Raw genomic sequence first — 24,232 nt, 5'->3', positions numbered from 1 at the left:
AGTACACACTGACGCCGGCTCGAGGGTCAGATCAGCTGGCGGAGAGCATCAGTGGTTCACTCATCGCTGTACAACAGCCATCATGCATCTGATACGTGTGCAGGTTGCAGTCATACTCGGTGAGTCTGAGCTGCCCGTTCAATTGACATCTACTAATTGAATTCAATCCAATGTTTATTGTTTGGTTTAGGAAAAAAATTGTATATGATGTAGTAATGATATTCATGCGATTAACCTGTTCATTAACCTGCGTTACAGGAATTGTTCTTCCTCAGATATCCAGCATCAGCGTCTCACCTGCACCTCCCGACTGCGTGGCTGCTGTGGACGTCTGCATGTCGGATTTGTGCGAGAAGGAAAAAGCATTTAACGGGGAAACGTGTGACGGTAAAGATGATTTTTTCTGAATCGTCATTTCTGCTGCGAGGGAGTGAAACATGATGTTTTCTAGAGCCATTATTAAAGAAATGATTACATTTTCCTCAGGAAGGGCAGGATATGAAGCTATTTAATTGAATTGAACTTCTTGGCTTGAATGTAATAACTGAGGCAATACCCTGGAGCAGAGCTATAAATTAATACATAGAATATACCAACTAAGACTTCACCTGTTTTTAAATACATGTTTGTCTTGACGTGAAATGCCATTTTCTGCATATGTTGACACACAAACAGCCACCAATGAGGTAGAAGCACCTGTTGCACAAACAAAACCTCCGTCGCTCATGCACCATTCCTGTTTTTCTGCCTCTCTCTTTTTTTATTCCAGATGAAGGCTGCCAAATAAAGGGCTCATACGCGTGTAACATGACCATCCAGTCTGTGCTGGAGAGTTTTCCTTCAATGCGAGGGTGCGTGTGCTCTTGGCAGGAGGAGCTTTGTGGCTCTATACAAGCCCTGGCTACACAATGCCAGAGAAAAGCAGGTGCAGCATTCTCACTATTCTGTGTGATAATTGTTTTTAGATGAAATTACACTTTTGTTTACAAAAGGCAATCTGACGTATGATTGCGCGCCATTGTGTCACAGAATGAGTGTTGGGAAAAGATTTCAGGTTTTAACAGACAGGGAAGCTAATTATTTCAGCTATTGTCCACACAGAATCTGAACAGAAGAGGAGAGCAGCAGACTGGCAGTCAAGCAGTTTAATTAACTATGGTAACTATGGTAACTATTATATTATGGTGTGACATGTATTATAGTAAAACATGATTCTTCTATTAAACTCTTCGCCTAGTGTACGATGGAGCTGGATCCTGCTTGGACCAGATTACTGTGTGTGTCAGTGATGCAGTTTGCAACAGGCACCTGGCACCTGTTCTCCAGGCGTGCCTGGCCCACCCGTGCACCGACCGCTGTCAGGAAGTGGTTCGGCACTTCTATGGCAGCATGCCGCACAATGTCGCTGAGATGCTGGTGATGTGTGAGTGTGAGGATTCAGCCCAGAGCTGTCAGGAGATGAGGGCTACCCTCCAGAGAGGCCTGTGTGGGGAAAAGAGGCAGGTCTGCCAGGAGGCGGTTAACCAGTGCGTAGGGGACTCTGGCTGCAGGTGCGTTGCTATTCATAGCTCTGACGCAGGTGCTTGAAAACGTCAGGGAGCTGTAATAAAACATATGAATTAACAGTATTGAATTATGATCTTTCCAGAGGGTTGTTGAAAACCTTCCAAGACAAATGCTGGAAGTCTGAGGAAGCAAAGTGCTCCGACAGCGAGCTGCAAAAGACTGAATGCTTGACTCTGATGGATCCGGCTCTCATCCTCGGCTCTGATGCTGAATGCACGAAGTCCTTCGTGGCAACCGTGGGCACAGCGCTCCACTCGCCTTGTTCATGCAAAGGAGTGTACGGCGACGACCTCCTGACGTGCAACAGGATCCACAGCGTGCTTCATAACAGATCGCACTTCAGTGAGTTTGGGGCTGAGTTGACACGACTGGCATTAAAACAATCCCAGTCACTGTCAGTGAAAACACTGTGTGTATTTTAGAGATGCCTTGGAAAGGCAGCAATGGTTCTTCTAAAGCGCCAGAATTTATTAAACCTGAGACGAGTAAATCCTGGCCAGCAGGTAAATGATTTGAAAATCAAATTCTAATATATTTTATTATACTGCATCAGGGTGTTTTTTATTTTACTGAATGCTTATTTGTTTTTTGTTTTGTCTTTCAGATTACCTAATGTACGCCTTAGTAACTGTTCTACTGGTTGGTGTTGTCATATTAATGCCTCTGGCTGTTATGAGTAAAATATGGTAAGTAAATGAACATTAACACAGTAGTAGTAATATGCTAAAATCTAAAAATATTATCCTAATGAAATATTTGAATTTTTCATGTTCTATTGTAGGATGTTCAGAAGAACAGATCAAACTAAGTTTCAGCCTGTGGAGAAAAGCAACCTTGTCCTCTGATCTCATTATTAAGTTAGAATAATTGTACCAGTAATAATTAGCAGATGCTTAATAGTTGCCACATTTTAATATTTAAAGTGTTTATTTTTTGTAGTGACCTTGCATCAATTTTTAAGAAAGGAGTGAAATTGCAGATTAGTTTTATTCACTTTTGTAAAGGTAAATTATTAATATTTAGAAAAGAAAATCTTTTTATCTATCTTCACATAGACACTAAACTAATTTTGCTTTAGGTCATCATTTGTCTGTTTGTAATTGAGTTATTTGTGTTCTCTGTGGCAGAAACAAAGGTGAGCAGGGCGATAAACAAATAATCTATATAACCAAGCATCAAATGTATGCTACATGTAAGATTCTGTATGTCCACATACAGTAAATCCAGTGAATAGTAATTTAAATTATCAAATGAATCAAATGTGACAGAAGGTCAACACTCTTAAGGCACTTGGGTGACATGTGTCTTAAAGGTTCTGTTCTGTCTCATGACACTAATAGTGACAAGCCTATTAGCAAAACACAAAACCTGAGAGGAATCAGACAGGAAGTATCAGATAAAACATCATGTCAGTGACCACCGTAGACTAAACCATTTCCCTTCTGGGGGTTGTCTACATGAGCAGGAGGTGACCAGTTGCCACTAGTAGTCAGCTCAAGAACGACTGCTGCCTTCAATAACTTGTTTCAGTATCTTAGGAGGATGTTGATTTCCTTCAATCATCCCAATGTGATTCAAAGCAACACTGTTCATCTGAATGTTTATCTTCAGCTTTGGTGCATTGATTACTGGATGGCTGTCATCCAATTTCCACTGTCTACAAGTGGATCTATGAACACAGACAAAACACTCCTCCAAGCCACTGAGGACGTTTCAATAAAACATTCTTCAATGGCTGTTTGAATTTGTGATAATTGAAGATGTGGCAACATAATTATCACATTTTTATCAGGATTCTGATTGGACTGATTTTACACCAGCAACTGATTTTACACATAGAAATAAAAATCAAAATCTGCTGCAATATTTCATGTTCTTTCTTTATTGAGACCATATTCAGATACTGTCCAGTATACGAGAACATAAAAAGGTATGTCATAGTCAGTGATGAATATAATAATATCATTTCTATTATTAGCAGATTATTTACTATCGTTGACAAGAAGAATCAATGGGCACTTTATTGGCATATTTGGCAACCTGAGGGCAAAGCTCACCAGAGAGGAATTCAAAGTCTAACTATTAATCTAATGTCTGTTTCTAACATTTGACAATATACTTTGGAAAATAAAGTGCATAAGAATATATTATTAAGATTATTATTAGGATTATTAATAAGAATATATATATATTCATATTTCAAAAGCAGTGTGGAAGCCAAGAGAGACTAGTCGTTAGTTCAATATTTTGTTATAAGGCCACTGAGCAATACAGTGAAGGGCTAAAAACATGAGGCGTTTACATTACATGTTCTGGATGAGCCTCAATATACTGTAAGGTATAATACATTATCTGGCATGAAGGATGAAGGGGCTTTGAGCTGAATTGAGAAACGTGTAAAAGAACCGGATCACAGGAAACCGAATGTCAAAGGAACGACGCGGCTCAAACACACGTCATGTCTGGAGGAGTAGCACCAACGAGGGAAGCACTTTAAAGGGAAGAGACACGAATATGAACGTGGGCATGGATTCCTTGACAACATCACAGTGACCTGCCCTGTGCCTGGGCAACCTTGGAGTTTGTCCTGCGACACAAAGCGCTGCAGATGAAGTCGCCGGCCTCTATGACCTGCGCTAGGTTCACACCCTGAAAGGAGAAAAACCCCATCGCTGCTGTTAAAATGTCGTCATGCGCGTGAGATTAAAAGACGTGGGCTGCAGTGAGTCCGTGTCACCAGCAGAGGTAGGGGTTGTTAAATAAATAGCTGCTGGGCTGCAGCTCGCTGCTCTGCGGCTTCCTGCAAGTTGTGTGAAACCGCCGAAATTGTAAAGCAAACATTTGCACAACCGTATGTTTGCAGAGCCATCTGTTTACGTAAATGAGCTCTGAGGGGCCGCGGCAGCTACTCACCGTTTCGACGCCCATGCCGTGGAGCATGTACAGCACATCCTCCGTCGACACGTTGCCAGACGAGCCCGGGGCGTACGGGCACCCCCCCAGGCCGGCCACCGCCGCGTCCACCACGCTGACCCCCATCTGCACACACACACACACACACACACACACACACACACACACACACACACACACACACACACACACGGCCCTCAGCACCTCCTCAGGTAGAAGCCGGGAACAAAGCTCCTTGTTGCGTCGCCCGCCGCCGGGGCTGCGGTCGTGTTTTACAGCTGTTCGGGGGAACTCGGGGGCCTCGTGTCATGAAGACGAGTGGGCACAGAATGTCCCGCAGCTCAGCTTAGTCATCCTCTTTGTCAGCGCAAACCGCCAGCACCACATAATTACGGCCTTCTTCGTATGAGATCTCGTGTGTTCCTGATTCTCCTGGTTTGCTGGTGTTTTTACAGCTCTGCTCCGGCCTTAACCACGGGGATTCACTTTCTTGCCACACTGAGAAGACATTTTCGTCTCAGCTTGGATAGTGTCTGCTTACATTGTGCCAACAATACAGGGATTGTAACGTTACAGGTACGACACGAGCTTAAAGCTGCTACAAGTGCTCATAAAACTCCAAATTTATTACACGGATGGTCCTGGTTAAACTGTTTTCTGCCATTTTTTTTTGCACACAAAGACAAACCACCTGCAAAAGTCAAATAATGTTTTATGCTTTGCATGTTTGGTCAATTAATGTTTTATGGGCAAATGTTCTGTTTCTACTTTCATGTTTTATAATGATTGTTTTTAAATGTCTGGTCTCATAAAAGTGTTTGAATAGATCACCAGTGATTAAAATGTTGCTTATGAAATGTTAATTTACCTCTGCAGTTAACAGCTTATTTTTGAGTTTCTCTAAATTCATCTTAAATGACACAAGTGCAGCGCTACCAAGACAAAGTGCGACACCAACGGCGCTGAAGACAGACCTTCAGGTTCTCAGCGTCGTTAAGGACGAGGGTCACGGGATGTTCTCCACATGTCCCTGGGATCATCAGGAGAATATTAAGGATGTTTTCCAGCTTCCAAGGTGGAGCCAGATGTCGGAGGATCCCACAGCGAGACAAAATTAACACTCTGATCCTCTCCACTGGGTCACCATGGGACTTTCCCCCCACGAGGCCGAACCAGGCGAGCTGAATTAAAAATATCTATGTACAGTATATTGGCTTTTTCAAAAACAATGCGACTAATTAGTTGCTTTTCCTCCAAACAAGAACCACCCTTATCCAGGGGCTCCCTGAGCCATAATTTCTGTTTGTGTTGGCGTGGGACGAGGAGGGGGGGGGGGGGGTTGGAGGACATCTACTCCGGTGCACTGCATTTGCAGACCTTGGTTAAAGCCAGAGCAGGATATCGTACTGGGCAGATTTCTTTGTAGTATAAACACGGGGTTGCGATGTGGCGTGCCAGTTCTGTCGCCCTCAGCTGCTCGCCGTGTTCGGCTGGGGGTCTCCAGCGAACTGTTTCTGTCGGGAACAAAACGGGCCCTTCACCAGCGGGCCGCGCTCCTCTGGACACTAATCGCGCAGGAACCAGTGGTCAGCACCGCGCGCTTGCCAAGGCTCAGTTAGTTTCACACTGCCCAGAAACCAGATGTGCGCTAAGCATTAAAAAGCCATATTCAGTGAGCTGTGGTTGTGTAAAAACAATACATTCCAAAGTAAAGACACTGCGCATTTTCAAACTCGCATGATTTTGGATGAGCCCGCTGACATTCTAGACTCAGAGTGGACGAGGCAGAAGATGGACCTGCTCCCATTTTGGTTTCGTAACTGCGTCAGACAGCGAGAGAGAGCGAGAGAGCATGTATTTGGTGAAGGATATGAAGCAGAGAAGCTTAACCCAATACCTAAACTGGGGAGCTGAAAGAAAACTGTCACAGATCTACTGCTGACACACACCGTATATCACCTGATTCCAGGAAAGCATAAATACACGGCCAGTGTGAAGCGAAGTCTAGATACAGTATTGGTGGAGACAAAACAAACATATGGCAAAGGAAAAATAAATCAGATTTCTTACCATTTATTGAGGCCTAAAAATCCTAAGCTCCATAAACAAGTCACTCAGGTCCATGTTAGCCTCTTTGTTGGGCTTCCTGAACGCGGAACAATAATTTATTCTATTTATTTTACAATAAAATACCAGAATAGTGTCTGCACATTTCATGCATCCTTTCCAGCTAAGTTAAAGACTCTGCTCTCTGAGGATGTCTACAATGTACCTGGTATGTATTCACTTTTAACATGTTTGTGTTGTCCTAATATAAAGAAATTAATATGTGTAATAACACAGGATATAAAACAAAAGTCTTTATTTTGTGATATAAAATAATTGACCTCTGACAATGTTTACTTAAGTGATAAATCCTCATTATTGATTATTTGCTTTGACTGTGTGTCTGTTTTAAACAGCGAGTGATGATGAGAACAAACAATAATGTGTCTTGACCATAATCATAATAACTGCATGGTATGTCGCATACTGGTGAAACGCGCTGCGGTTCCACAGCCTGTCATGGCCGGACGGACCTCACAGACAGAGCGGTGAGACACCATGAGAAGCACAAACAGCTTTTACTGTATTTCCCAGCTGCAGCCGTGCACTACACACCAAAATTGTGGATAAGAATAAATAATATTTCTTGCCAAGCCTCTGAAATCTAAGTACATACATTTTCATTGTGAGACCTGCCAGAAGTAGGTTTGTAACAAAGCCTCCAGACTTAAAAAAAAAAAAAGGTACAAAGACTGAGGAATGTCTTTATCAAGAACAAAAGAGGTGACTCAGGGCTGGCAGCGCTGGGGGAATTCATTTCTGTCCCAGCTGGTGGTGTGGACTTCTGGCACACATTAATGAAAAGCTATGACAAAATCTTTCATTTCCATCGTGTTTATGGGTGAGCAAATGGTACGCTAAATTTCCCCGACTGATGTTATTCTCTGTGGCCACAAGCAGCTGTGATGAATCATTTTAAATGTGATCCATGGAAGAATTTCAGGGTCCCTCTGAGCTTCTTTACTTCTCGCTCCAAAATCAGTGCTAAATTAGAACATGTTGTTAAACTTGTCTTAGGAACAAATATCAAAGTACATCAAAACATGTTTTTCCCCATTCCATAATATTTTGTTATTTTATATTTTTAAAACTCTCTTATTTCTAAACTACTCTTTGCCCTCTGTTCTAAATTTGTTGAAAATGCAATCACAATTTTCTGCCTACATTATTATAAATATTATGTGGAAGCGGGAATGATTAAATAGAATGTTAAAATAAAAACACAACATTGTGTGTTTATGTGTTAGCTAGTTATTGTATTTGCTAGTTTCGGCATTAATGTGCTTTGTGTTTGTGTTATTTCCAGAGTCATATTGTCCAAGAAGGATCTAAATTAACATTATTATTGCCATTAAATCCACAATTAACAATTATGTTTTCTCAGCGTTCTGGAAGATGAAAGCTACTGTAGTGTGGCGTCTAGAGCTGGTGCAGCTGCAGCAGGGCTCATCGTGCGCCCGGCAGCGGGAAAATGAAAGGATCATTTTCCACCGGCCTTTAAGCGCAGCATTGTCGGGGAGTTCAACAGCCAAGCGACAGATGAGTTAGGAGCCCCCCAGGGCCCTTCAATCCACCTAGCCTCAGTTGTTTTGTCCAAAAGACACTGAATAGGTGAGCCTTTGTGCTGACCCCTTCACATCTGTTGACCCACCCAGCCCCCAGTGAGCGTCTCCTCTGTACTGACATTGTGCTTGAGTGAACTGATACAGTCATATCTGCGTTACCTCTGCTTTATGTCAGGATTCCAGACGGTGCACTGCACTTTCCCAACCTCGTGTGTTTGCGTAAGACGCGTACTGTAGAAGCGTTGTGTCCTACAGTAATGGCATGTGAGGATTTTTGTCTTGGATGCACGATGGGAGGGCCCTTTGGAAATATCTTTTGTTTATTAACATTCTGGGATTTTTTTTCCAGTGGGGCAGTTTGTGAATCATCTTGCTTTGTGGAGAGGCTTAGATCATGTTTCTTAATGCCCCTCTTTCTTGTTGACTGACGGTTCCTGGTGTTCAGTGCATCCCATTGTAACCTACACATTTGTTTTGTGCCGTCTCAATCGCGCAGAACAGAGGACGCATTCATAATGGCCCAAACCGACGCATTGTCATTAAAGCTGCAGGGCAGACACAGGTTATGGTGTGTTTCATAAACATTCGGTGTGTTGCATTGTTTTGCACGTCTCTGTACTTGCAGCAGAATTTAAATGGAATAAAACTTCGTCTTACAAGCACTGATACAGTAGCATTTTGATGAACGACCCAGGTAAGTAAGTCAACATTGATCCTACTTGAATTTCCTGTGTCTGATCACAGTGGAAAACAAAGACGTCATCTTCATGTTCTGTGCTCTTGCAAGTGCCTGATAAATGACTAAAAAAGCTGGCAGTTACTTGAGTTGCTAGCATTGAATGATGTCCTGGACCCAGAATCACATCTGCTTGCTCCTCTTTATGTCATCATGAAAAGCTAAATTGATTGATGCCCCTTTTCATAACTGTCCTGTGGTTCTCCACTAAATGTAGATGTGCATGTGAAGAAAAAAAGATGCCCCAAGAATCCTGGCTGAAACACTGGGAAAGCAGCAAGTAAAGCTGTCCAACAACTTAAGATGAGGGGATGTGAGGATCAGCAGCTTGATGCATCACTGTCCTGCAGAGGAGAATCCATCGAACCTCTCCCCTCTTCTAACAATGCTAGTTTTTCACTGTTTCACAGTTTTTCTAAGCCCTCTACAGACCGCTGAATGATAAAGTACTGATGCTTCTCACAAAGATTGTTTCTTTCATTGTTTTCTTTCTTTAAAAGATGCTTGTACGACAGGCGTGACCTTTGGTTGTCCGCTCAGTTGTTGTGTCCCCAAAACATCTGCGAGGACAAATCTTCCTTTTCAGAAAACATCCACTTTACAGGCTTGTTTGACTACTTCCTGTTCACCAGGTTTTCAATTACTTTCCTTTCCCCTCCATTATACAAAGTCATAAGATGCCTGATACAGCACAGTACCTTGAGAAAACAAATATTTCATACAACAAAATGTATATAAATTTAAATTTGGGCAGAATTTTTAAGGTATAACAGTAAATGGATAACTTTGACTGTCCTGTAGCTGGTCATGCATCATGAAGTCCTACCTGGAGTGCTGTAAGGATGTTGGGCAGTGCTTGTCCATATGTGTCATGGCAGTGAACTGCTAATGCGCTGACGGGCACCTCCTTCATGACACTCTGCAGCATCTTAACCATTGAACCAGGGGTTCCAGCACCGATAGTGTCCCCCAAGGAAATCTCATAGCAGCCCATTTCATATAACCTGGTTGCCACCTGAAAAAATCAAACTCATTTGGAATGCTATGCCAATAATGTACATGTGAAAACTTTATACTGTAAACCTATGTCAAGTTTACTTTATTTACTTTATTATCATGAAAGTAATCATGATACATAAGCGTACCGTAAAAGGTTGTTCTTACCTTGGCAACTTCAGACGGTTCAACATGTCCTTCGTGAGGGCACCCCAGGGCACAAGAAACATATCTAAAAGGGGTGAGACCTGATGTTAGTGATGAATTACAAAGAAAACTACACTCCTGTGAGAAGCTGGTTTGTTCAGCATTGTGTAGTTCAAACATGCCGTTGAAACATTATTGTAGAAATGTGTTTGGCTCCTGTACACATAAGACTTTTGTAGCGTAACAGTAATTAGCTAAAAAGCAGTTTTTGGTTTTCTCTTTATCGTTTTGCCAAAAGAGAACATTACTTCCCTATTTAGGACAAAAACTTAATGTAGTACATATGATTTATTTTAATTACATTCTCAATTTATTGTGTACATACAGTATGGAACTTGTTCTAGAGCTGCTGTAAAGATTACATCACTAAAATGTGTTACTTCTACTTGCATCAGTTTTATTTTAATTTGAATTAAAGGTTAATGGGATAATAGCTTAGTTGAATAATAAATAACATGTTTAAAATACATTTTACATAAATACATCAGTTAAAGTGACGACATCCAGGATACTGACCCACGAACTGGAATGTGTTGCTCTTTTGCAGCGTTAATGACTTCCTCAAACCTCAACATGCTTTCATCAATAGAGCAGTTAATGTTTTTTTTACTAAAGGTTTCAGATGCTGATCCAAACACGGCCACTTCAGTAGCACCAGCTGCAACCTTAAAACAGGAGAGAAATCTGTGTGAGAATATCATGCAAACATGTCTACAAGGAAAATGAAAAATGAACCTAAACTGGACAAAAGATGGCATAGAATATTATGTACAGTAGCTAAAAATACATCGTACTTAAAAATGTCATACAGTAGTATAGTACTCTATGTTTGTAAAAACACATCATAGTATGTGGTGAAAAAGTGTCATATTATATATATATATATATATATATATATATATATATATATATATATATACATATATATATATATATATATATACACACTATTCTCACCCTCCGCGGGTGGTCTCATCCCCTTTCCAAGCTCGGGTCCTCTACCAGAGGCCAGGGAGCTTGAGGGTTCTGCGCAGTTGCCTTGCTGTTCCTAGGACTGCACTTTTCTGGACTGAGATTTCGGATGTTTTTCCAGGGATCTGTCGTAGCCACTCCTCCAGTTTGGGGGTCACTGCCCCCAGTGCTCCGATCACCACAGGCACCACTGTGGCCTTCACCTTCCAAGCCTTCTCCAGTTCTTCTCTGAGCCCTTGGTATTTCTCTAGTTTCTCATGTTCCTTTTTCCTGATGTTGCCATCGCTTGGTATTGCCACATCCACCACTACGGCTTTCCTCTGCTCTTTATCCACCACCACAATGTCTGGTTGGTTCGCCATTACCATTCTGTCAGTCTGGATCTGGAAGTCCCACAGGATCTTGGCTCGCTCGTTCTCTACCACCTTGGGAGGTGTTTTCCACTTTGACCTTGGGGTTTCCAGTCCATACTCCGCGCAGATGTTCCTGTATACTATGCCAGCCACTTGGTTATGGCGTTCCATGTATGCTTTGCCTGCCAGCATCTTACACCCTGCAGTTATGTGCTGGACCGTCTCTGGGGCCTCTTTGCACAGTCTACACCTTGGGTCTTGTCTGGTGTGGTAGATCTGGGCCTCTATGGCTCTGGTGCTCAGGGCCTGCTCCTGTGCAGCCAGGATGAGTGCCTCTGTGCTGTCCTTCAGCCCAGCCCTTTCAAGCCATTGGTAGGATTTGTTGAGATCAGCCACTTCAGTTATGTTCCGGTGGTACATCCCATGCAAGGGCTTGTCCTCCCATGATGGTCCGTCTTCCAGCATCTCATCCTCTGTTCTCCACTGCCTGAGACATTCACTCAGCACGTCATCTGTCGGGGCCTTATCCTTGATGTACTTATGGATCTTGGATGTTTCATCCTGGATAGTGGCTCTCACGCTCACTAGTCCACGGCCTCCTTCCTTGCGGCTAGCGTACAGTCTCAGGGTGCTGGATTTGGGGTGGAACCCTCCATGCATGGTGAGGAGCTTTCGTGTCTTAACATCTGTGGTCTGTATCTCTTCCTTTGGCCACCTTATTATTCCCGCAGGGTATCTGATCACTGGCAGAGCGTAGCTGTTTATTGCCCGGGATTTGTTCTTGCCATTGAGCTGGCTTCTTAGGACTTGCCTTACTCGTTGGAGGTATTTGGCTGTTGCCGCATTCCTTGTTGCCTGTTCAAGGTTGCCGTTTGCCTGTGGTATTCCAAGGTACTTGTAATTGTCCTCAATGTCGGCTATTGTTCCTTCTGGGAGTGAGACCCCTTCTGTGTGGATTACCTTGCCTCTCTTTGTCACCATCCTCCCACATTTCTCGAGCCCGAATGACATCCCGATGTCCGAGCTGTAGATCCTGGTGGTGTGGATCCGCGAGTCGATGTTTTGCTCACTCTTGGCGTACAGCTTGATGTCATCCATGTAGAGGAGGTGACTTATGGTGGCCCCGTTCCGGAGTCGGTATCCATAGCCAGTCTTGTTTATTATTTGGCTGAGGGGGTTCAGACCTATGCAGAACAGCAGTGGGGACAGTGCATCTCCTTGGTATATGCCACATTTGATGGATACTTGGGCAAGTGGCTTCCCATTGGCTTCAAGGGTGGTTCTCCACAATCTCATCGAGTTTGCAATGAAGGCCCTTAGAGTTCTTTTGATGTTGTACAGCTCCAAGCATTCAGTGATCCATGTGTGTGGCATTGAGTCATAGGCTTTCTTGTAGTCGATCCAGGCTGTGCACAGGTTGGTGTGTCGCATTCTGCAGTCTTGGGCGACTGTTCTGTCTACCAGGAGTTGGTGTTTGGCTCCTCTGGTATCCTTACCAATGCCCTTCTGTGCTTCGCTCATGTATTGACTCATGTGCCCACTTATCTTAGCTGCGATGATGCCCGACATGAGCTTCCATGTTGTGGAGAGACAGGTTATTGGCCGGTAGTTGGATGGGACTGCACCCTTTGAGGGATCCTTCATTATCAGGATCGTTCGCCCTTCGGTTAGCCATTCAGGGTGAGTCCCATCCCTTAGCAGCTGGTTCATTTGTGCTGCCAGGCGCTCATGGATTGCAGTGAGCTTCTTTAGCCAGTAGGCGTGGATCATGTCAGGGCCAGGTGCTGTCCAGTTTTTCATACCTGAGACTCTATGTTGGATGTCTGCCACTGTGATAGTCACTGGATTCTGTTCAGGGAGGTTGCTGTGGTCTTCCCTCAGATCCACCAGCCACTGTGCATCACTGTTGTGTGATGCCTCCCTTTCCCATATACCCTTCCAGTACTGTTCAGTTTCCAGCCTTGGTGGGTCTGCTCTGCTGTTATTACCCTGCCATTGCTTCGCTCATGTATTGACTCATGTGCCCACTTATCTTAGCTGCGATGATGCCTGACATGAGCTTCCATGTTGTGGAGAGAGCCTTGGTGGGTCTGCTCTGTTGTTATTACCCTGCCATTGAGAGTACACTTTCGCAGGTTGTGTTGCGAACAGCCGGTTTATTCGTCTGGCTTCGTTGTCTCTGGTGTATCTCTTTAGGCGGCTGGCCAAGGCTTGTAGCCTTTGCTTGGCAGTTTCGAGTGCTTCAGGTATGGTCATCTGGCTGTACCTCTTAGGCATTGGTCTTTTCATTGCACCTCTCTGGGCCTCTGTCATTTGGCTCACTTCCCTCCGAGCTGCCTTGATTTTTGCCTCCAACCTTCGTTTCCATGGTGGGTATTGTTTCTCATGGCTCCCATGGTTGCTCTTATAGCCAAGCACCTCTAGGATCACTGATGCTGAAGCGTATATCAGCTCATTGGTTTCTGTGATTGTTGTGGTAGGGATCGCTCTCAATGCTGCATTCACATCTTCCATGAGACTTTCTGATGGTACTTCACTTAGCCGTTGTAGTGGGGTTCGGGGTTGCCTGTTCAATCTCGCCATGATCTTATCTTTCAGGTCAGTTGCTGCCTCGCTCAGCGTATCTGTGCTTATTGGGGCTTCGTACCCAATTCCCGGTGGGGAGATGGTGAAACCTCCCCTCTGACCTGGCGTGCTGGCTCCCCCTTGCCGTAGCATTTGTGTTGTATCTCGTCAATCTCAAGTTGTGATAGCAGTTGCCGTTTGTGGATGTTGGAACACTGAGCTACTAGTTGCTTCGCAGTCAGTCTTGAATGTGGGTTTCTCCGTTCCCATTCACCGCACATTCTTTGCATGTAACCCCTCTGACTAGGGTTACTTGAGTAGTAGCATTCCAACAGAGCCTTGTTCTCGCATCTCAGCCATTTCTTTCTTGTTCCAGTAGCCCACTTCTCGCCAAGGTGCTCTGGTTCCCCAACACCTGACGCAGACCTTGTTAGACCGGGCGACGTCTGAGCCGGTATCTCATGTGGTTCATTGTCTCTCATGATATGAGGTAGGCGGTAGCTTGAAGGGTCTTGCCCAAGTGTGGGTCCTTGGGCAAGACCCCCTACCGTCTTCATGGAAGACGTGAATGCAGCATTGAGAGCGATCCCTACCACAACAATCACAGAAACCAATGAGCTGGTATACGCTTCAGCATCAGTGATCCTAGAGGTGCTTGGCTATAAGAGCAACCATGGGAGCCATGAGAAACAATACCCACCATGGAAACGAAGGTTGGAGGCAAAAATCAAGGCAGCTCGGAGGGAAGTGAGCCAAATGACAGAGGCCCAGAGAGGTGCAATGAAAAGACCGATGCACAAGAGGTACAGTCAGATGCCCATACCTGAAGCACTCAAAACTGCCAAGCAAAGGCTACAAGCCTTGGCCAGCCGCCTAAAGAGATACACCAGAGATAACGAAGCCAGACGAATAAACCGGCTGTTCGCAACACAACCTGCGAAAGTGTACTCTCAATGGCAGGGTAATAACAACAGAGCAGACCCACCAAGGCTGGAAACTGAACAGTACTGGAAGGGTATATGGGAAAGGGAGGCATCACACAACAGTGATGCACAGTGGCTGGTGGATCTGAGGGAAGACCACAGCAACCTCCCTGAACAGAATCCAGTGACTATCACAGTGGCAGACATCCAACATAGAGTCTCAGGTATGAAAAACTGGACAGCACCTGGCCCTGACATGATCCACGCCTACTGGCTAAAGAAGCTCACTGCAATCCATGAGCGCCTGGCAGCACAAATGAACCAGCTGCTAAGGGATGGGACTCACCCTGAATGGCTAACCGAAGGGCGAATGATCCTGATAATGAAGGATCCCTCAAAGGGTACAGTCCCATCCAACTACCGGCCAATAACCTGTCTCTCCACAACATGGAAGCTCATATCAGGCATCATCGCAGCTAAGATAAGTGGGCACATGAGTCAATACATGAGCGAAGCACAGAAGGGCATTGGTAAGGATACCAGAGGAGCCAAACACCAACTCCTGGTAGACAGAACAGTCGCCCAAGACTGCAGAATGCGACACACCAACCTGTGCACAGCCTGGATCGACTACAAGAAAGCCTATGACTCAATGCCACACACATGGATCACTGAATGCTTGGAGCTGTACAACATCAACAGAACTCTAAGGGCCTTCATTGCAAACTCGATGAGGTTGTGGAGAACCACCCTTGAAGCCAAAGGGAAGCCACTTGCCCAAGTATCCATCAAACGTGGCATATACCAAGGAGATGCACTGTCCCCACTGCTGTTCTGCATAGGTCTGAACCCCCTCAGCCAAATAATAAACAAGACTGGCTATGGATACCGACTCCGGAACGGGGCCACCATAAGTCACCTCCTCTACATGGATGACATCAAGCTGTACGCCAAGAGTGAGCGAGACATCGACTCGCTGATCCACACCACCAGGATCTACAGCTCGGACATCGGGATGTCATTCGGACTTGAGAAATGTGGGAGAATGGTGACAAAGAGAGGCAAGGTAATCCACACAGAAGGGGTCTCACTCCCAGAAGGAAGAATAGCAGACATTGAGGACAATTACAAGTACCTTGGAATACCACAGGCAAACGGCAACCTTGAACAGGCAACAAGGAATGCGGCAACAGCCAAATACCTCCAACGAGTAAGGCAAGTCCTAAGAAGCCAGCTCAATGGCAAGAACAAATCCCGGGCAATAAACAGCTACGCTCTGCCAGTGATCAGATACCCTGCGGGAATAATAAGGTGGCCAAAGGAAGAGATACAGACCACAGATGTTAAGACACGAAAGCTCCTCACCATGCATGGAGGGTTCCACCCCAAATCCAGCACCCTGAGACTGTACGCTAGCCGCAAGGAAGGAGGCCGAGGACTAGTGAGCGTGAGAGCCACTATCCAGGATGAAACATCCAAGATCCATAAGTACATCAAGGATAAGGCCCCAACAGATGACGTGCTGAGTGAATGTCTCAGGCAGTGGAGAACAGAGGATGAGATGCTGGAAGAGGGACCATCATGGGAGGACAAGCCCTTGCACGGGATGTACCACCGGAACATAACTGAAGAGGCTGATCTCAACAAATCCTACCAATGGCTTGAAAGGGCTGGGCTGAAGGACAGCACAGAGGCACTCATCCTGGCTGCACAGGAGCAGGCCCTGAGCACCAGAGCCATAGAGGCCCAGATCTACCACACCAGACAAGACCCAAGGTGTAGACTGTGCAAAGAGGCCCCAGAGACGGTCCAGCACATAACTGCAGGGTGTAAGATGCTGGCAGGCAAAGCATACATGGAACGCCATAACCAAGTGGCTGGCATAGTATACAGGAACATCTGCGCGGAGTATGGACTGGAAACCCCAAGGTCAAAGTGGGAAACACCTCCCAAGGTGGTAGAGAACGAGCGAGCCAAGATCCTGTGGGACTTCCAGATCCAAACTGACAGAATGGTAATGGCGAACCAACCAGACATTGTGGTGGTGGACAAAGAGCAGAGGAAAGCCGTAGTGGTGGATGTGGCAATACCAAGCGATGGCAACATCAGGAAAAAGGAACATGAGAAACTAGAGAAATACCAAGGGCTCAGAGAAGAACTGGAGAAGGCTTGGAAGGTGAAGGCCACAGTGGTGCCTGTGGTGATCGGAGCACTAGGGGCTGTGACCCCCAAACTGGAGGAGTGGCTACAACAGATCCCTGGAAAAACATCCGAAATCTCAGTCCAGAAAAGTGCAGTCCTAGGAACAGCAAGGATACTGCGCAGAACCTTTAAGCTCCCTGGCCTCTGGTAGAGGACCCGAGCTTGGAAAGGGGATGAGACCACCCGCGGAGGGTGAGAATAGAGTGTTTTATATATATATATATATATATATATATATATATATATATATATATATATATATGTATATGTTGAAAAAATGTTTTGGTATAGTTTGTGACTAAAAACACATGATAGTAATGGATTGTGTGCTCACAGCATCCTGGAAGCCTTGCATGTTAGGTGTCAAGACAGGGTACTGAACGCGAGGTGCTCTGTGAAGCCCTCTCAGCACATCCGTGTGGTCTGCCATCTAAAAGATGGGGAGAAAACACATGATGCAGAAAAATAAACTCGTAGAATCGCCTCGGAATGCATCAACATACACAAAATGTTTTTACAGACGTTCAATCAACAAAATACACAGAGGTGCTGTCTTTTTTCTCCATGTCACATTTTTGGATTTAGCCAAAACATGCTTAAATCAAACATGTTCTTGTTTGCACTCCCTCAGGAAGTAAACTGCATAAATAAGAAGAATGACTTCAAATGTCCTCCTCTAAAGAATCTGTGGGTCCAGGAAGGATGTCAGAGGATCGGATTTAGAAACAGGTCCTAATAAATCACTCAGCACGCTTTTGCTGGGAACAGTAATTACCTGCGGTACCCACTTTGAAGAAACAAAGCTGGTGGCCTCGATCACAGGCAGGCCTGTCCTTGAGAGCATGTCTATCAGCTGGATTTTCACCCCCGTCGGAACAATTTCCTGGGGAACAATGAAACTGAAACAGATCTTTCTGGACTTGATTCCAATCAAAATGCAGGAGACGACAAGCGGATACCTGGCCGCTTGTTTCTGATATGTGGACACACTGGGATGAAATTCCTACGACTGGATAACTTTTTAACTTTCATTAACAAACAGATCTAATAAATGCACAAAATATATAAACTAGAGGCATGCAGTTTGGACAAAGCTGCGACATGTTAAGCAGCATAAAGAAAGCCAGAAGTCATGTCATCTTTCCCATTCCAGTTCAAGGGAAATGTAAAACATCTGTTCCTGGCAATTATGGTACCCATAAGTTATGGATGGTTTTATGTATGAAGGATCCTGTAAATGGGGGTTTCCAGGGTTAATTATAGCTCAGAATACAAAACAAAGGCAAATATAAATGTGGATCAGATTTCTTACTGGAAGAAGACATAAATAGCCCACCTTTTCGTTCTGAAGGCCGTCTCTCGGTCCAACTTCCACAATTTTAACATATTTTGGATACTCGTGATCTGTAATGGTCTGCAAAAAAATATCAAATGTGACGTTTAAGAAATGATAGTAATTAACAGGGCACCGACCAACAACTCTGTTATCCTGCCAGAATATGAAAACCAAAACAGAAACAGGGATAAGAGATGTGTCGTAGAGTAGATAGCAATGCTGGGTAATGCTAATGCTACAATCAGTAGTTATTTTGCTCTGGTCTGACTCTAGACAGGATCATGTTGAGCTCATGCAAAACCTCAACAGAGACTAAAGTGAGAGGATCTTTATATCTTAGATCTTTATAATACATTACCAGGGCACAACCAATTACAATTAGTTAAAATTATTTATTTTGTTAAATGTTTTGTTTTGTTTATTTTGTTTTGTTATTATTTTTTTATTATTTTGTTGTTGTTTGTTTGTGCGAAAGTAAATGAAAGTAGAACAGTCCATTAATTAGAATTAACTACTTTACTAGAGACTGTAGGAAACAACACTAGCACAGTACTTCTTTTTCTCATACTTTAGGTACTTATGATACTGTACAAGCTAAATATGGGAGTCAGATGTCTCAAAATGTAGTGCTCCTACAGTAAATAAACAAATAGTGTTTAGTAGTAGTATTAGTGTTTAGTATTATTGTATTCTATATTAATTGTCAGGGGCAGCGTGATGGAGTTACATAACATGTACACTGACAGACAAATGTTGTATTTTGCACATTACTGTACATGCTGTCCATTCAGAAAACAATAATTTGCTATTTCTATTCAGCGATCCTTTTTAAATGCAGCGCTCAGACAAACTAGAGCTGCATCCAGCTGATTATATAAGCTGCACGGCATCAATGCTACAGTATGGCTCTCTGTCCTCAGAGTCATGTGGCAGAGCATGTGCAGCAGATTAGAAGCATGACATGGGAAGCACGGCGCCCACCTTCTCCTCCAGCAGCCAGCGTTTCAGCCATGGGTAGTCCCGCAGGAGTTGGTCATAGCTCAGGCAGTGCTTCACCGTCGTGGGGACGTTACCCATCCGAGCGGCTGCCGTTCAGCCTGCAGCACCGCTGTTCCGGCCCGGAAGCACCGATGCTAACAACTGAGGTGTCAGATACAGTAGAACACTATGCTAACCTAGCCTGAATGACGCTAGTGTTGTTGCTGCACGGGAAGATGAGATTAGGGGACGACTGCAGCCGGCGGAGGATGATTCAGCTGTTGCCATGGCAGCCACATCCCTAGCGGGGAGGGAATCAAAACAGAGTGCGATGGGGGATGGAGAGTGAAAGAGGGAGTGGTGACATAGAGAAGTGTTTGTTTCTTTAATGCTTAATACTGTATAGAGTCAGGGAATCTTTAAGTTATATTTTTTTCAAGAATGAATAGATGCATCTGCACATCTGTGTTCGTCTGAGAGCTGAAGGCATCAGGGAAACAGGTTGCTTTCATTGATCTCCAGCTAAATAAACCGAGGGATTTTCATCACCTGACGAGCCACTGCTGCCAATGTCAACTGCATGGCGTAATAAAAGCCCTTGTTAAGGCAGGGCAACATTTACCAGAGAGAGAGCCGTTCTCCTGAAGCCAGATGTTAACAATAGAGCGGCTTAATGAAGTCCTCCCATTCAACCATCTCCCCACGCTAACTGCTCTGTGATGAGAGACCCCCACTTCCCTCTCTAGGGACGTGGTGACTCATATCAGCCCTCAAAATCTTTTTCCTTAGCAGACTGCAAGGTTGATGTCTATCACTTGCCACCCCCTAAAAGTTAAAAAGCTTGTGGTGCATTGCAGCTAATCACTTCTTTTTTCAGAAGTGGTGCAGCATCTGTAGCTGATTTTTGAAGAGCAACTTTAATTTGACATAATCATTTTCACAAATTTCAGTTGTGATATTTCTCTTTGAGTGATGCATAATTCGTTTGGCAATTGAAATAAATTTGAGATCAGTGTAAATCATTTTAATCAAACAGGAAAAAAAGTAATTCGTCATAGAATTTGCCATGAAGGTGCACAACGGTACAACCTTCTAATTAAATGTGTTTGGTGATTGAGCAACTTCTTATGATGAGAGAAATCTGGGAAATATTTCTGTTTTCAGGGAAATAATTGGACTCTGTCTCTGCGTCTCAGTGAGTGGTAATTACAGCAATCGCAAACACTAACCGCTCTTTTAACATATATACTTCCAAGGTAACATGGCAGCTGCACTTTATCTTGACAAATACCAGCTACAGAGAATCACTTTGAAGAACCGAGCTTCAGGGCTTTTGCTGGAATTAATGTATTGCACGTGAGTCGAGACTTTAAAGTTGTGTCAGTGAAGCGAAATGTTGAGTTAACGCAAAAAAGACTATAAAACAGTTCGGTCGTTCCGCTGAGGGTTTGGTGTGTTACATGTTAGTAATGGTCCTCAACTGATGCCCATAGAGTTGGAATCATTTAGTTTAGATTAGTTTGAAGATGCACATCGCTTATTTTCCTGGCAAGTGGTAACAAATAGTTTGATTACACACAGCAAATCAACACAACAACCAGAATTACTCATGATGCTACTGGTCATTACTTCTTCAACCACCTCCATTGAACAGTGGGGTTTCAGAACAATAAAGTAGAGAAAACAGAATCTCAGTCTGTAACAGGCTGCTAAATGTCCAAATAGATGAAACTGTGCAAAGGTACAATACGTTTTAAGTTTGTGCAGATTAGGTAAACAGATTTGATGTGACGGGAAAAAGAAACGTCTCTGCGCTCGTTTGTCTAACTGTCTCCTGAGAACAATATATTTTACACATCACAGTCCGCGGACCAAACAGATGATGAATGACTCAAAACATTATAAGAAAATCAAACAGCGCGTTTTCCCCCCGAACTGGAACGAGAAAAGGGACTCTTCCTTTTTTTGTTCTAAGGACGAAACAGATGTGAAAACAGTGCCTCATGGAGCACAGGTCTCGGCGTGGCATGAAAGCGGTTTTAAGCTTGCAGATACAGACTGAAAACAAAGTGGGAGAAGGAAAACAGGAACCAGATTAAATCAATTTTTATCCTCCATCCGTCTTCAATTTCGACATTGTGGATTTAACAACAACAGAGTCCTGGTGCTGAACAGTCTGCTCACAGTTCATCACAGGCTCGCGGTCCTACGACATGAGGGCACATATAAAACATGGATGCAGACGTAATCCTGCTGACTCACAGGGAACGTTGTCACCGCCCCATCATTAATGTGACCTTGAGCCACAGAACCGGGGGGAAAGTAATGGCTAAAGACACTATTTGAATGTAAAGCAGTTGCAAAAATAGCGGCGTACCTCACAGTTCCTTCAGGAGCGCCGGCTGCTCGGAGCCAACTTTCCACAGCTGCCCTCAGAGACAGCATGTGCGTTACAGATTATCCTCCCAGTTATCACGCTGCACAGCATCCAGTGGCTTTCTGTCACAAAAGCCACCGGCCTGTGTTTTGTGTGGGTCGCGTTCAGGGTTGCTGAGCGTTGACATTCAGTATAAAACACAATGCACACGCGGCTCAGCGTATTTCTGTGGGGAGGGACCTTCGTCATTATTTATCAATAAAAAGTGTGATATTCATTCTCTCCAGTTGGATAATTATGATCTGACTAAAATATAATTCTGTCATTCCTCCAGATGCTGCAGTCGCCACTTGTTTTTCCAGGGGCCGGTTGTAGCATCTATGCTCCAGCAGATGTTTCTAAGCAGCCAGATATTTATTGTGCAGATTTTTATAGTGTTCCTTCGAGGCCTTCACGGCTGGATAACGACTCCGGACGCGTCGTAAAGCACAGAGGCTGCAGTCAGAGGATCCTTATCCATGGTGGGAGAAATTGAATATCACAGCCAGAGTGCACGTGAACTCGGTTACAGTACAGTAACTGGCCGCTGCTGACATCTCTGTTCGCGTTCTAGAAAAAAAAAACATTGAGAGATTTGTTTGTTTAAACAAGTGATTAGATGTAATAATGATCCTAAATAGACTGAATCTGTATATTATATCTGAACCACTGGTTTGACACAGTAAAGAGACTTATTTGGCTTCAGGCAGAGGTTAAGCTGAATAAATGTATTAAAATATCTATATGCACAGGTGCCACCTTTAACAGTAATGGCAGGTGGCAGCTGAGCTCACAAACAGTATGTTTTTAGGCCAAAAGCCCCAAAGACCTCTCTTCTGTGGCTCCGGGAGCTAATGTGCATATGCATGCGAACAGCAAGCAAACACAAGCGCGTTCCTCCGCCGGCCTCTGCGAGGACACATTCCTGCCGCAACCTTGTCATACCAAACAACATGTAAAAATGTGACCCATATGGTCCCATTTTCCACAGAGGCTGATTGAGCTGTATGGAAGCCGGAGCCCACCCACAGCACGCAAATAAGGAGAACCATGTGTGCCGAGATGAATTAGGTAAACTGCACAACATTTTTATTAGATACTATTTCACTTGCCTTGTGGATGGACTGCAAGGTGACACTTGGAAAATAAACTCTTGAGTTACAGAGAGACAAAAGATGCCTGGTTACCAGAGGGCGAACCGGCGAAGCAGGGGAACAAACAAGGGCCCTAATGCTCAGCAGTGACTCAGTCTGACTGAAACACAATTAGCGATATGTCTGTCGTCCTGTAATTTGTTGGAAAAACAACAATTTGTTTACTGCAGTTGCGCACGGTATGTGGCCTGTTAAGGTCCCAGACTGAAATGTTTAGCTTTACCTTTGTGTACAGTTTATGTAAAAGTCGTTTGAGTTTCATCTCAAACACAAATGTTATCACCTGAAGCAACAATGACTGCGCTGTTAGACTAGAGTGCTAGAAATAAGGAATGGAGCGTTTACTGTATCCTTATTTGACCCACATATACAGTAATGAGGAAAATATTAATGTATTTGTGTTCACATGCTTAGAAACTGTTGCTAATTATCCTGGATTACTTTCAGCACAGATGACAGAGGCCTCTCTCTGCTGAGGTGGCTTCATTTATTGCTGAGATGGAAAACAGACAAGTTCATAGACAGGCTTAATTGATTTCATCAAAAAATAATAACATTGTTAAAAGATGTCTCATCGCACACACTGGTGAACTGGTGGTTCAGGGATGCGGCTTGTTGTGGGGCATCAGCCTGTTGCTTCTGCTTTGCAGTCCTGTCAGTGTGTTTTCTGCAGTGAGTTTAAGAATATGTTTGTTAATATCAGCACCTGGAATCAGATCCTGACATTATATAATTGTGTTTATGTAAGGTCGACAGTGTGTTTTGACATATACTATAAACCTGACAGCATGAAGCATGAATAATTCACAAGAAACCCTTCATGAAACGTAAACTGCCACGGGCTGTGACCTTTTCCTGCTCATTCCAGAAGTGGCCGCTGCAAGTGATGATCTGATGAATGTCAAGGCACCTCTGACTCACTGCAGGCTGTTTGACCGCGGGGGTCTCCGAGGAGAAGGGGCCACTCTATTAATCTGCCCTGAGTATGACAGTTGTTAGGCTTCCCTTTCATGTGGTCAGGAGGTCGCCATCGAACCGGCCGTGTAGTTTAGGACAAGCTTAATAGAAGCCCATTCATAGCAGCAATATAAAAAGGGAAGAATTGGGGAAAAAATCTGCGATATTAAACAGTAGATGTGATTGTAAAGTGCTCGGAGCCATCATGCCAGGCAACAGGCCGCAGGAATGCAAATCAGCCCCCGAGCCAAGAGTTAAGTTAGCAGGTGGCCTCTTCTATTCACTGA

General features: G+C 44.2%; 2 protein-coding genes across 4 annotated transcripts; one reads left to right on the top strand and one right to left on the bottom strand.

The window, feature by feature from the left end:
• The first annotated feature begins 45 nt into the window (after positions 1 to 45).
• On the top strand, positions 46 to 3,432 carry gfral (GDNF family receptor alpha like). Its single transcript, XM_029126883.3, has 9 exons — positions 46 to 119; positions 259 to 387; positions 770 to 925; positions 1,102 to 1,158; positions 1,238 to 1,550; positions 1,649 to 1,908; positions 1,989 to 2,069; positions 2,171 to 2,252; positions 2,348 to 3,432. The coding sequence occupies exons 1-9, from the start codon at positions 83 to 85 to the stop codon at positions 2,409 to 2,411; spliced, it is 1,179 nt and encodes a 392-aa protein (XP_028982716.1). The 5' UTR covers positions 46 to 82; the 3' UTR covers positions 2,412 to 3,432.
• On the bottom strand, positions 3,426 to 19,711 carry hmgcll1 (3-hydroxymethyl-3-methylglutaryl-CoA lyase-like 1). Of its 3 annotated transcripts, none has more exons than XM_055502538.1 (9): positions 19,422 to 19,711; positions 18,441 to 18,518; positions 17,880 to 17,957; positions 17,439 to 17,534; positions 10,606 to 10,754; positions 10,051 to 10,114; positions 9,713 to 9,901; positions 4,480 to 4,605; positions 3,426 to 4,215 (listed from the first exon to the last, which is right to left on the bottom strand). In XM_055502538.1, the coding sequence occupies exons 1-9, from the start codon at positions 19,515 to 19,517 to the stop codon at positions 4,111 to 4,113; spliced, it is 981 nt and encodes a 326-aa protein (XP_055358513.1). In that variant the 5' UTR covers positions 19,518 to 19,711; the 3' UTR covers positions 3,426 to 4,110. The 3 variants fall into 3 exon arrangements, with proteins under 3 accessions (XP_055358513.1, XP_028982723.1, XP_028982725.1); XM_029126890.3 differs by having other exon boundaries at positions 17,880 to 17,987; positions 19,422 to 19,709; XM_029126892.2 differs by having other exon boundaries at positions 17,893 to 18,518; positions 19,422 to 19,492.
• Positions 19,712 to 24,232: the final 4,521 nt, after the last annotated feature.

Source organism: Betta splendens, chromosome 15 (assembly GCF_900634795.4).
Source record: "Betta splendens chromosome 15, fBetSpl5.4, whole genome shotgun sequence".
Lineage (NCBI taxonomy): Eukaryota > Metazoa > Chordata > Actinopteri > Anabantiformes > Osphronemidae > Betta > Betta splendens.
This window is presented reverse-complemented; position numbering and strand designations above follow the sequence as displayed.